Source organism: Amphiprion ocellaris, chromosome 15 (genome assembly GCF_022539595.1).
Source record: "Amphiprion ocellaris isolate individual 3 ecotype Okinawa chromosome 15, ASM2253959v1, whole genome shotgun sequence".
NCBI classification, from domain to species: domain Eukaryota; kingdom Metazoa; phylum Chordata; class Actinopteri; family Pomacentridae; genus Amphiprion; species Amphiprion ocellaris.
The window spans coordinates 23,764,050-23,777,314 of NC_072780.1; the positions used below are offsets into that span (position 1 = coordinate 23,764,050).

The 13,265-nt window shown below is 40.2% G+C and overlaps 1 protein-coding gene across 1 annotated transcript; it reads right to left on the reverse strand.

Annotated features, from left to right (window-relative positions):
- Window positions 1–7,850: 7,850 nt before the first annotated feature.
- txnipa (thioredoxin interacting protein a) lies at window positions 7,851–11,080 on the reverse strand. Its single transcript, XM_023294726.3, has 6 exons — window positions 10,694–11,080; window positions 10,281–10,356; window positions 10,026–10,173; window positions 9,503–9,862; window positions 9,107–9,409; window positions 7,851–8,994 (listed from the first exon to the last, which is right to left on the reverse strand). Exons 1-6 carry the CDS (start codon window positions 10,947–10,949, stop codon window positions 8,947–8,949), a joined length of 1,191 nt encoding a protein of 396 aa, XP_023150494.1. The 5' UTR covers window positions 10,950–11,080; the 3' UTR covers window positions 7,851–8,946.
- Window positions 11,081–13,265: the final 2,185 nt, after the last annotated feature.

The window sequence follows — 13,265 nt, forward strand, 5'->3', positions numbered from 1 at the left end:
AACCTTTTCAGATACAGTACCTTTTCAGATATCCTATTTTCAGATAATACTGTCTCTGAAAAGTCAAACACAGAAAAAATATCCAGCTGAACAACAGCTCAACTGGTCCTTGTGTGCTTTTCACTGCAGTTTGTGGGGTTTGTAAACTAGTAATCAAGCAACCTCTGTTTTTAGGTCATTAACGTGCTCTGTAATCTCTATAATGAGTTGGTAGAGCTTGTGACTCCACAGTCTCAAACTCATTGTCAACCACTTTTGTTATAGCCCTCTATGCTGTGTATTTGTGTGTAGGTAGGTTGTATGTTTTTTTTCTGTTTTTCTATAACTGCTCCAGTGTAGGATTTGCCAAAAACTCTGACAAAACAAACACTGCTATACTCACCAGACAGTGGCAAACACAGCCTGTCACACCCAAGTGCACACGTACCGTACTACTACAGTTCTAAAAATGCTGTCAGTATTGACAGCAAGGACACACACTAACCAACACCTGGCTTAACAAAACCAACACTCAACAACCCTCCTCATTCCCGCCTGACCCTTCTAGCCTGTCTATCTTCTGCAGTGTGCTAGGCTACAGGCAGGCAATTTGAAAGGCTGAACTAAGTTGGCGAGGCCCTGAATGCCTACCCTCACCACATAGAACTGCTCCCAAAGTTTTCTTCTGGTACAGATAAGCCATGCTCCAACTCATGTTTGACCAGTATTTATTCTCTTCTTTGCCACAGCAAATCTTCTTTTCACGAGCAAATCCCATGAGAAACTAATATAGAGTAAATGATACAGACACAAGCATTTTGACAGCACAAGATAAAAACACAAACAAAATGTCAGTACAAAATAAAATTACAATCACATACCGTGTGCGCCTTCTGACCAAAATTTAGGAGTTGTTACAGTCCTTCAATGTCCTCTTCTTATTTTCACTTGCAAGCATACTTTTCTAACTGATCATGTGAACACCGCATGCTGTTCACTAAACACAACACACTTTGACCACTAGGTGGATTCACATACATTTCAAAACAAAAATTTTCTCTGTAAAAACATCAAAATCTGTCCAAAGAAACACATCCAGTGCGACAGCTAAGGAAAAATCAGGAGGAAAAGGAAAGGTAAAATCACAAGCGTGTCCAATGAAGGAGCTGAAGCAGCTCAGTTATACACTCGCCTGTCTGTCTGAGGAAGCTGTTAATGGAGGTGACGGCTAAACAGGAAAACAAACACCAATACTCACCATAACAACTACAAATTGCTACACAAACTAATGATCAGTTTTCCGATCCCTTATAAAAAATGACAAGCCCCCAAACATGCTACGTACCTGTGAACTAGGGATGAGGGGAGTAACAATTGATGAACAAACACAGACTCTATAAGAAAGATGGACGTAGCTGCCATAACATCACCCGTTGGTTTCTGACTTGAAAAAATTAAGTCAGGATTTTGCTACTTCCGAGTTGACATCTTAGATTTTTGGAGATTGTAAGAAGGCTGAGCCAGAGAGCAGTGATTGGTCAGAATGACTGAGAGCTGAGGACTCTCTGTTGTTTACCGACGCTGCTGCTAACAACATTAACCTCCATAGTGGAGCTAAACTCTACATGTAAGTGTTAAAGTCATCTTTGTAACTTGTTTGTAACATATAAAGCAGTGATCTGCGTTATTGTAGCTGAAGTTACTGTAAGTGAACATCAGACTGTAACCTCTGATGGTAAAACATGTTCTAACATTGTGCTTAAAAGTTGTTCTGTAAATCTCAATATTCGTTTCCTGACTTAATACTGATGAAAAGTCAGCTTTGTCAGCGTCATAAATTAGTTAACTGTTAGTTGTAGCTCAGTGTCCTGTAGGTTACAGTTGATCAATCATAACGGATGAATAACGTTATTAGTCTTTTAACTGCTGCCTTCTTGCTGTTTGTTAATGATCAGCAGATATAAATTAATCCACATTAACTTTCCACCACAGAACACTGTTACTGATGAATACATGCGTTTACACATCTTTCTAGTTCATAATTGTTAAATACCGTAGTTTTAAATGTGCAATAAAGGTATTAATAAAGTTCTTGCTCTGAATATGTTGATGTTCTAATGCTGTATGTCTGCTATAAATGAGAGCAACATGTACTCTGTATTGTATTTCTGCTCCAACAGCAGAGATTAAGGTAAAGATAAGGAATGGAACACAAAGAACAGAGAATAATAAACTGCTGATACAGTTGGTCTGTGCTTCTGTAAGTGAAAGTTAAACAGGAAGTGGTTCACTGAGGATGTCGTCCATTCAATCTCCTTCCTCACAACCAGATGAGGTCTTCCTTCTGTTGCCTTCACTCAGAAGATCCTCACAGTGAATATGAGACACCTGAGATGAAGACAGCCATCACAGTATCAACATCAACAGCAGAGGTTCATTTTAAAGTGAACTTGGAAAGATTTCATATTTCATATATAGTTTTCTAAGCAAAGAAAGAAGGAAAGGCACTTTACATTTAGGTTAGAGGATTTTATCCTTCAGCTTATCTCTGCTGCAATTTAAATGTAACAATTAACTGTAGTGTCAGTAATTACTTTGGTCATATTGTGGGTGTTTCTTCTTCCAATCTTCACTGCAGTCAGAAGTACTGCAACAATGTGACTCAGTCATTAAACAACGTTAACGATTAGTAGATTTACTGTTTGATCCAGTTTATCTTCAGAGACTCAGCAGATATTCGGGACTACTAACAACATAGAATCTTAACATTACTGTTTTAATCACATTTAGGTTTTTTAAATGTTACACTAACATGATTCAGCATCTCCACTGACAATTTTATTAACTAAATGTACCACATTACAGTAACACAACACACTTCTACTGTTTACATGAAACAACACAAACATCGTTAGCTTAATGCTGCTACATTAGCTTTAATCAGGCTACGACTGATCAGCTAGAATGGTTAGCATCGCTAATTCACCTTAAAGGTAATATCTACTGGATGCTAACTCTCTTCTCTGGTCAACACACAAAGAAATAAATTACATCAGCTTCTGGAGTGCACTGCACACATATCTGATGCTAAAGTTGCATATAAAGTGCATTAAAACCGGTACCAATAAGAAAATAAACATTTACATATGGAACTAACTGTCAGAGTACTTTTAATGTCTGCTGGTACAATCAGCCGAAGCTCCAAATTACAGTGAAAAACTGGTTAAAACAAGCCAACGAACAATAAGACTGTCTATGGAAAATTTTCTGCTGCTCCACAGATCAATAAGAATAAATTAAGAGTTAATATATGAGAAGTAAATCCAAAAGAGGATAAGACACTAGTTCACAGTGAATGAGTGTCAGGGCTGCATGGTCCAGATAACCTGTCAATCATCCCAGATGAGACTGTCAATCAAGTAGCCACGCCCCCTCATGTCACTAAAATTTTGAGAATTTATATAAAATTCAGTATTGAATTATTTTCAGATTGACCATCTGATCTCTGGGTTTAACCATTAAAACTAACGATAAAAACATCCTAAGCTGTAGAAAAGCTGACTTTGTGTTTTAGTTTTTGCCATGTAGAATTGGGATCTATGGAGCCTTTTTGGAGCCAGTCTGTTGGACATAATGGTATTGCAGGTCTTTGACACTTCCAGGTTGGCCTCATTTTCCAGGGCCAGTTGCTACGTCCATCTTTCACATAGTCTTTGTGACGAAAAAACTGATTAAACACAGAAGAAACTGATTACATAACAAAGAGCTGTTTATTTGCAAGTTAAAGAAAAAATACATCAATTTAAGCAAGTTCCTTAATAACAAAATGATTAAGCAGAATGACTAAGATCCAAAGTTCGATGAGCACCACACACGCTTGGCTGAGGCAAGACAGAGACACCGACACGACACAGCACTGCCAATTTGGCACACCGGCAACAATGACCAGGGTGGCTTGGCTTTTAAACTCCTTATTGATTTTAGAGTGGTCACAGGTGCACTTGGCCACTCCTGCTTGTCGTAACCTGATAAAGAAAAAATAGAAAACCACTCAGAGAGTGCAGTACTCTGCCAAGGCTGCTTAGTCTTATGATTTCAGATGGATGAAATATTTTTTAAATTTGTGGCCCGCAGTGGTGCATTTGTAGTAGGATCGCAATCATGTGATCATCAGCAGCCAGCTGATGTAGTGTTCACTTGTTGTCATAGTTACAGTCACGCCGCACCGCTATCTCACAATGATACAGAAATCTTTAACAAATCCGTTGATCCATACTATAAGCCACACTGCCAAAATCTAATCAAGTCGTCCTTGCGTCATTTTTGACCTTCCCTAAAAAAATTCATCCAAATCTGTTAGTCTGTTTTTTAGTGTTGCGCAGGCACAGGCAAACAATTAAATTCAATTTTATTTATTTAGCACCAGTTTAGATTGTCTCAAGACACTTTACAGAAACCATATGCCTGAACCGCTAGAGCGAGCCCTAAGGTGACAGTGGCAAGAAAAAACTCCCTTGTAAAGGTGCAGAAAGACAGACAAACCAGTGCTGTTCGTCACATAACGGCGCCGCGTTCCTTGGCATTTCCTACAGTGTCCAGGGCTGAGACAGAGCTATTGAGACAGGTCTGGCCATGTGAGTGTGAATTTCCTTTAGGCATTGTCAAGTTATTGTTATAGCATCTCCATTATTAAAGGAAAGAATTAAATAGAATGATAGAATGTGTTTTTGCCAAATTAAGACATTGACGGGAGTCTTTGTTTCAACTTTTGAGATGCTCTCACGGTGGGAATGAAATATAACATATATGTCTGTTTACTGGGCTGCACAGTGGTGTAGTGGTTAGCACTTTCACCTTGCAGCGAGAAGATCACTGGTTCGCGTCCCGGCTTTCCCGGGATCTTTCTGCATGGAGTTTGCATGTTCTCCCTGTGCATGCGTGGGTTTTCTCCGGGTACTCTGGCTTCCTCCCACAGTCCAAAAATATGCTGAGGTTAATTGATTACTCTAAATTGCCCGTAGGTGTGAATGTGAGAGTGCTTGTTTGTCTTTGTATGTAGCCCTGCGACAGACTGGTGACCTGTTTAGGGTGTCCCCTGCCTTCACCTGAGTCAGCTGGGATAGGCTCCAGCCCCCCCGCAACCCTAGTGAGGATTAAGCGGTGTATCGATAATGGATGGATGGATGTCTGTTTACTTATTCAAGAATTCTGGTAACACTTACCAAGTGGCATCATATACCAAGTGCAGTAAATATATGGCGGAACATTTGTTTGTAAGAGTAATAAATGCAAACAGTAGCGTTGACTTTCTCAGACAGACTTACATGCAAAGACATTTTTCTATTCTTTAGGTGGTTTTCATACATATGATCATAACTCCTAAGTGTTCATTAGAAGCAGGCTTTGTATCTATGCTAACTTCAAGTCTCATGACCAGACTTGCTCTGTACGCAAAATGAACTTCCTGTGGTGAATCACAGCCTTGACTGAGGGAACAAACAGGAGGAGGATGAGGAAATAGATTTCTGGTGACCAGCTCTGTGTGTGTGTGTGTGTGTGTGTGTGTGTGTGTGTGTGTGTGTGTGTGTGTGTGTGTGTGTGTGTGTGTGTGTGTGTGTGTGTGTGTGTGTGTGTGTGTGTATGTGGGGGTGGATGAGTGTGAACATGCAGTTCTTGAATGCTAACCCTCGTGCTCAACTGCTTCAGCCAAAGAGGAGGCAAGTGCTCTGCTGCCTCAGCCAATCACAGCAACTGTTTGATGACAGAGCGAGGAATGTACAATGTTGGTGCCCCTGCCCCACCCTGTTCCGCACACACATACACACCTTAAAGCTGATGGTAAGTTGTGTCAAGTTTATTCAAAGAACTGAGTCATTTGGAAAGCACAAGGTGTATTCTTGCTATTTTCTAATAATACACACATAGGACACGCTTATCTGTGTCCCATTTATACTTTGTATCACAGAACTTTGTTAACAATGACCAGCAGTTTGACAGCTATCTTTAAGAAAGAGGCCAATACAGGCCAGACCCATGTTGAACATACCCATGTCACACCTGCTAAGCAAGGCAAGTTCATTTGCATTGCACTTTTCAACAGAAATGTCTAGGAATAAATTTAGACAATGCCCGTGATTCAAGAAAACAAGTACCAGGACACAAGTTCAGCACAACACAGGGACACAGTGAGCTAAGCTGTTATGTAATGTTGTTTTGCACTTGTTCGAAGGTGACTGTCAGAGGTAATGGAAAACTGAGGATCAGAGGATCAGTTTCTCTTCCAATGTAATCTTTTTTGAGATGCAGATAGGCAGTGGGCATGTGAACAGTATTTTCCATGCACATGGACTAGGTCAACTAGACCTCATTTGTTCCTTTTGTTGAAACTTGCCCTACATGTACACTACCGTTCAAAAGTTTGAGGTCACCCAGGCAATTTCATGTCTTCATGAAAACTCACTTTTATTCATGTGCTAACATAACTGCATAAGAGTTTTCTAATCATCAATTAGCCTTTCAACGCAATTAGCTAACACAATGTACCATTAGAATACAGGAGTGATGGTCACTGGAAATGGGTCTCTGTATATGGTTCAGTATCATGGATATATGTATGTATGTATGTATGCATGTATGTATTTTTCTTACTGCACCAAGAGTTTCTTACTGCACCAAGTGTTGTCAGTTTAGTATGTTTACAAACTTGTGTCATGACATGCAACAAGGGCCCCTTTGCTGAGAGTTCAACCCTCTAACTATGGATGTTGTAGTTTTGTGGTGACCTTAACCGTGAGGTCACAGCAGAAAACATTCATTTTGCCCTTGGGTTTGTCCCCTGAGCAGAAGGAATGAGGTCAGTAAACATTTAGGCCTTTAAGGACAATGGATATCCTTACTAACTTTCCTCATTATCATTCTTGCACTTTAAGCAGCACTCTAGCCAGCTACAGTGATGCCCAGCTTCACAGGGTGACTTGATAATTTTTTCTTATCTGTGGCTCTCAGCAGTTAGCAGACGTCAGCAGTACAGAGACTATAACTCAAAAGAGAAAACATTGACGCACAAGCCTCTCACTGCATGACACACAACAGGAAAACACTAATTTTCAGTTAGTAAATGTACAACAGTATGTGCCATTCTCCAGATGTTTTTCTACTGCTTGCATGTCTTTGGAGGCCGATATTGTGCACCCAATTCCAACATCTCTGTAAGAACAAGGCCCTAATAAAAGAAGTGATCACAGTACCATTTAGCATCTTCCAGAAAAACAGCAAAATCAGGACAAACTGGGAGCTTCAATCACCCACATTTTAAGATATTGCAATAGGCAAACAACTAGCTTTCATTCTTTTAACGCAACGGTAACAGCATGACTTCTGTGACATTTGACATCCAAAAACATTTTCGTTTACCTGCCTCGTTTTCTCACCTCCAGTTACATATGGTGAAGCAGTCTTGAAGTGTACCTCTCTCAACAAATGACCATTTATTTAGCAAAACCTTAAACTATCCTCCAAGGAGTCTAGGGGTATGAACCACCATGTTATTTTCATTTTATCCAAATAATACTCTTTGCTCAATACACATTGCATGAAAGATGCACCATTACAAAACTAAACAGAATTCAGGTGTGCCTCAGAGATTTGAATTTTTGCAAATGTGTCATAGATGCCGTCAATCAGATTTGTTAGATTTGTTTTAACATGTGCATTCACACATATAGGAACGAAGACATCTGTGTGAAGTTGTGTGTAATGTGTTGTAACTTGTGTTGAAAGTTTGCATACTCTATTCTGACAGCTGTCCAGAACCTAAACCTTGACTCTCCACAACTCGATGGCTGAAAGTTACAAAGAGCTAACACACTGGATATTTTCAGACATTTCTTTATTTAAAAAATAACCCATAGGGTTTCGTACAAAAATACTGTTAATATCAAGAATGCACTGCAAAAATACTTTGTCACATATCAGTCTTTAACAGTGTTTTTCTTAGCGTGGAACATAAGTTGTAAAACCACCACAGCGGAGATCTCACAGTGAAATGTTGTCTGGGACAACGCCAATCTGGTACAGTGATTATCCTCACATAAGGTGCATTCCATGATACTGAAGGCATATGTTGTATGGATGATTTTTGGCACTGCAAAGCCAATCATGAAATTTGGATATCCATAAGGTTACAACTATAAACTGTTGTACTTTCAGAAAATTCACGCTCCACATCAAAAACATTGTTTAAACTAAACAAATAGAAACATAACGCCAGTAGGCAGTAGTAGAGCAAAATGCCATCAAAAAGTGCAATACAAAAAAAGGAATATACCACATTTTTTCCCAAACACTGGTAAATTAGGAAATAGGATACTGCATGAGGTTCTCCTATCACCCAAGAGATATTATTCAACATGCTCCAATTCTAAAAGGCAATAATGTTTCCAACAAATTCTTTACAGCAACACAAAGTATTGGAATGCTTTAACAAGGATAGTTCTTTTTGGGAGATCCCTTGAAAAAATACAGGGTTTGACTGGAATGACAAAGCATCATGAAGAAAACCTCTCCAATAAAGCAAAGATCTCACAGCAGTCTTAGAGCTGACTAATACAATGCTTGGCCCCTTTAAAAACAGTCAAAGTGGCTGTGAGCGGACAGTGAGACCCTGACAGTCTCTGGAACGGACAGCTTATTCAAAAATGTAGCACGCCATAAAATCTGTGGCCAAACCCACCAGGTTGACAACCTGAAGAGCAGTAGGAGGAAAACTCAGGATCAGCATAACTGATGAAGCGTGGTGAAGATAGTTGAAATAACATCCTACTGTATTTCTGTCCACCTCCACTTTCCTGGCTTAACTTTTCCATCCTACATTATATTTCCTCTAGAGTTTGAACCATGTCTTCCTGTCCCGCATAAATGGTCCTTAAGAGCTGGACCACTCATTTCTTGACTTCCCAAAGCTGGACTTCAGCAGACTGGCAGCATGCGAGTATTGCCACTGTACTCCTCTTCAGCCTGGAAGAAACACGAGTTTTGTTTAGATGAGCTATTATTAAATGTAGTTTCTTATTAGCGTAACAAAGTGTGGTAAAGTCACTAATTTAAACATCTAATCTGAGATACCTACCTCAGTGTAGGCTGGGGGTGGTGGGAACTGAAAGGTTGGCGCATTCATAAAGATGGGACTGTTGTCCCCGTCAAAGTCATCGAGGAGAGGTGTGAGGGGCTGGTCCAGGCGGCAGTCACGGGATACATCACAGTAACTTGGAGGTTCAGACGGCATCCTGAGAGACACCCAGCTCTGGGAGGCGTTGCTGACTGAACCCTCCTGACTGCTCACACTGTTACTGCGGCTGCCAAGACCAGCAGTCCCAATGACCAAAGGGAGCTCCAGAATCAGCTTCTCACTACCAGGGATGTGGACGTAAATCTGGCACAATCATAAATACATATACTATTACTACATTTTAAAAAAAGTAAATGGACAAAAATGCCAGGCAAAATACAAAAACTAAAAATTTACCATCAGAGCATACTCGACACGTATGATGTTGCAGCCCAACATGGATGGTTTGATCTTTGGCACCCTGATGGTCTTTCCTTGCCAGGCATCACACATGCCAGAGATGATGTGGTTTCCACGCACTGAGGACAGCTTCTGGCGAAAGACTTTGGTACGTCCGTTGGCCTGGTAGGTGTGTTTGGCAATGATGGCAGCCTTGGGTACCACAATGCGGGAGCACGTGTTCTCAAACTTAGCATTGATGCAGATGTCTTCACCCTCACAGAATCCACGGCGGTCAATCTTTGCATTCAGGGACACCTGACCATCTGGGATGAACATGCAGGTGACTTTCTTCTCCTTCATGCCACCTGTAGGAGACTAAGGAGATGCAGAAAGATAGCATTCAATTCATCTGTAGACTTCATGTCAAAATCAAGTAATACTGTAGCACACTAACAGGCTAGGAACAGGGAAAAAATAGTCCAATATGTTTTACCAGTCAGGCAAAATGTTAAATATATATACATGACCGTGAACTCACCAGCAAGTCTGGAGTGTTGACATCCAGAGGTTCCTCTACCTCAAAGGGCTTCTTGCACTCAAGGATGGGCTGCTGTGGCCGCTCTATCAAGGCCTTGACATAGTAGTGAACATAGCCAAATTTGCCCTTGTATGATGATACTAAGTGCCTGTGAGAATAAGTAGGGATAAAAATATTATGTAAAACAAGCCTTAATGGAGCGGTGTACATCCAAAGACAATGCATATTTCAGATTCATAGTAAGTGCTGTCTTACCCCTGCTGAGGGAGCTCAAATCCAAACATGTATTCATATTTGTTGCCAGGCCTCAAGACAACTGACCCATCAGAGTCTGGAAAGACAAAATTCATGTTATACACAATTCTCTTCCTGCATTTTATCAATGACCTGCTTATTTCCCTAATTTTAGTTGTTTTGACTGGGCTTGGCCATTGTTTCTTCTGTAGCAAGATGACTATCAGCTTATTGATTCAACTTGAGAAAAGTGCAATGGAAATTATATTTAGTGAGTGAGTTCTGAATCCGCACTAAGAAGATCACAATAAAAAAACGCTAATAAACAAGCTCATCGTAGCTCTAAAGTCGCATATATAAATACGCCACAGTCCTGCTAACGTATTATGGAAAGTTGAGAGTATAGAGTACTAATGTGAAGTACATGTCGGTACCTGTGGGTTGGTCGTGCAGCCGCAGAGCCTCCTCATATCGGAGGTACTCGGCCTCCTGTCGGCACCGCTGCTTGCCTTTAGCGTATTCCACCTTGGCACAGCCTAGACCCAGAACCTTCACCGCGGTCACACGCGTCACCTCATTTACTTCCACTTCTATCCGTCCGGAGACCTTGTCCCCGCCGCAGTAGAAAGTCTTGCTTGGATCCGACAGGACAATTTGAAAGGTTTTCACTCTCTTCGTCATTGCCACCATGACTGCTATCCAGCACGTAGAATAAAAAGCGCTGTAACGAGTAGAACCGTGACCCTTTTCGATTAAACCCCCTCGAAACGACACTTCATTAAGGAAGCAACAGAGTCCACTGGTTTCTGGTGTAAACAAAGAGAACAGTCTGCTTTTATATGACGAGCTTCTGCAGGGCATGTGAAGCCAGTGAGGACAGCATGTCTCAGCGCGTGCACACGGCTCCGATTGGTGAAAAAGCTTTGTTTGTGTCAGCTCTAGCCAATCAGTGGACGAAAGCGACGCGTGGACACCGCGTGTCTGGGTGAATGTAGAGCATGCTCAACAGATGTGAGCAGAGGAAGTTGAAAACAGACAGAGAAAGAACATTTGTAGTAAACATCGTGAAACATGGGAAAGGGCTGATCTGAGTCATTTCAGTTTTACATTCAGGGATCAAAAAACCCCACAGTCTCATTATCATCAGTGCCAGTCTGGAAACATGCCACAAACGTATACATACAAAAAATATGCTGATTAGAAAACATAAATCTGCTAACATGCACCCTGTGCTCTGACTCCTACTGAGATATGAATGTTAGCATCTGAAAACCTATTGTTGAATAGTTGATAACTAGTAATATAGCTAAAGACACAGTCAGCATCTTTACTGAAAGTTTACCATGGAGAATATGTTCTCCATGGTAAACTACAGCAGCACCCCTCCAAAAGTGAGGCCAGTTCTGTCTTAAACCCTATAGAGCTGCATTTTACCTGCTAAAGAGGAGACTGAAGGGAGTAACCCACGAACCAAACAACAACTGAAGGAGGCTGGAAAAGAATCACAGAAGAAGAATGCAAAAGTTTGGTGATGTCAGTGGGCCACACGCTTGATGCAGTTATTGCAACCAGATATGAAGTCTTATTCAATTTAATCTATTTTAAGTCTATCTGTTCCAATACTTTTGCTCACTTAAATATTTGGTGGTCTGTTACAAATAATGCTATCTTTTAAGTTGTGTATCAGATCCAGATGTAAATACCTGGAAATAAAAGCTGAAATGTTGATCTTTTGTCTCATATTCATCGTTTGATGTCAAACCCAAATGTTTTCAGCCAAAGGAATTGACCTCACTGTTCCAATACTTTTGGGGGAGCATGTGATATTTACTCAAGAACATTTAATATCCTATCCACATGAAATGTATAATATTTAACTCAGACTCTTGAAACAAAGTGCACTATTTTTCTCCTGGCAGGAGTGGCAGTGAGTGATGGAGACTGTAGCAGCAAGATGTAATACCTGAAGAGTGCACGTTGCTGTGAGACTGATGGAGAGGCAGCAAGAAATTTGTCTGAGTTGAAGACCATCCTCTCAGTTTACCCTAACAGAGATGTAATGGCTCACTTTGTTGTTATGTTCATTAGAGTATTACATTACATTATTTCAGGAAGGAACATCTGCTGAGTTGTGGTTATTAGTGTTGTCTCTTACATGCACATAATAAATACAAATTTTATGTGTTATAATCTTATATCGTGTCAAGATCATTTCTTTCATATTAGACACAATCTGTGGTAAAACAATGAGAATGTGATGTTCATTAAGAGTACAATTTTGGGTTTACATGAGTCCAGAGAACCTTGATTAAAATTAAATAAAATTATTTTAAAATGTAAAATTTCAATATGGACAACTAACCAACAATTAATTAATGCTATACAATATAAAATAAAAGTCATTTCCAGTCAAAAAAAAAAATAGATCATTACAAAGACTATTTTGGAAATACAGGCCCCAATGTAGAAACTCATTGCAATTAAAGTTAATATACCTGTGATCACTGGCAGCAGATAGAAATTCTGTGATCACTTAAACCAAACTAAGGACACCTGTGATTTCCAGTCAGGCTAACTACATAACCATGGCTATAAAATACACTGTGAACTTGAGAGCTTTCTCCGTTTTGGACCTATGGGTTTTTCCCATCTGCATGTCCGCATCATGTTCCATATTAAAAACAATTGCCAGAGGAATTTAAAAATTTGATTGTGAGACTCCACAGAGATGGAATAGGTTACAGAAGATCTGTGGTCAACTAAAAATCAGTGAAGCACAGTTGCAGCAGTAATCAGGAGGTATAGAACAAGCCACAGCAGCCTAATCAGCGCAAAATGGTCATCATCCCCAAAATACTATGGACTATTTGATATGCACCTCTATGTATAGCGCCGAAGACAAAAAAAACCCTTGGATTTCCCTTTGGCTCAAAACTGCAAGACAGAACTTTGTTAACGAACATGAAAAGAACCCTGTTCAATATTTCAAGCATATTCTTTAGTCAG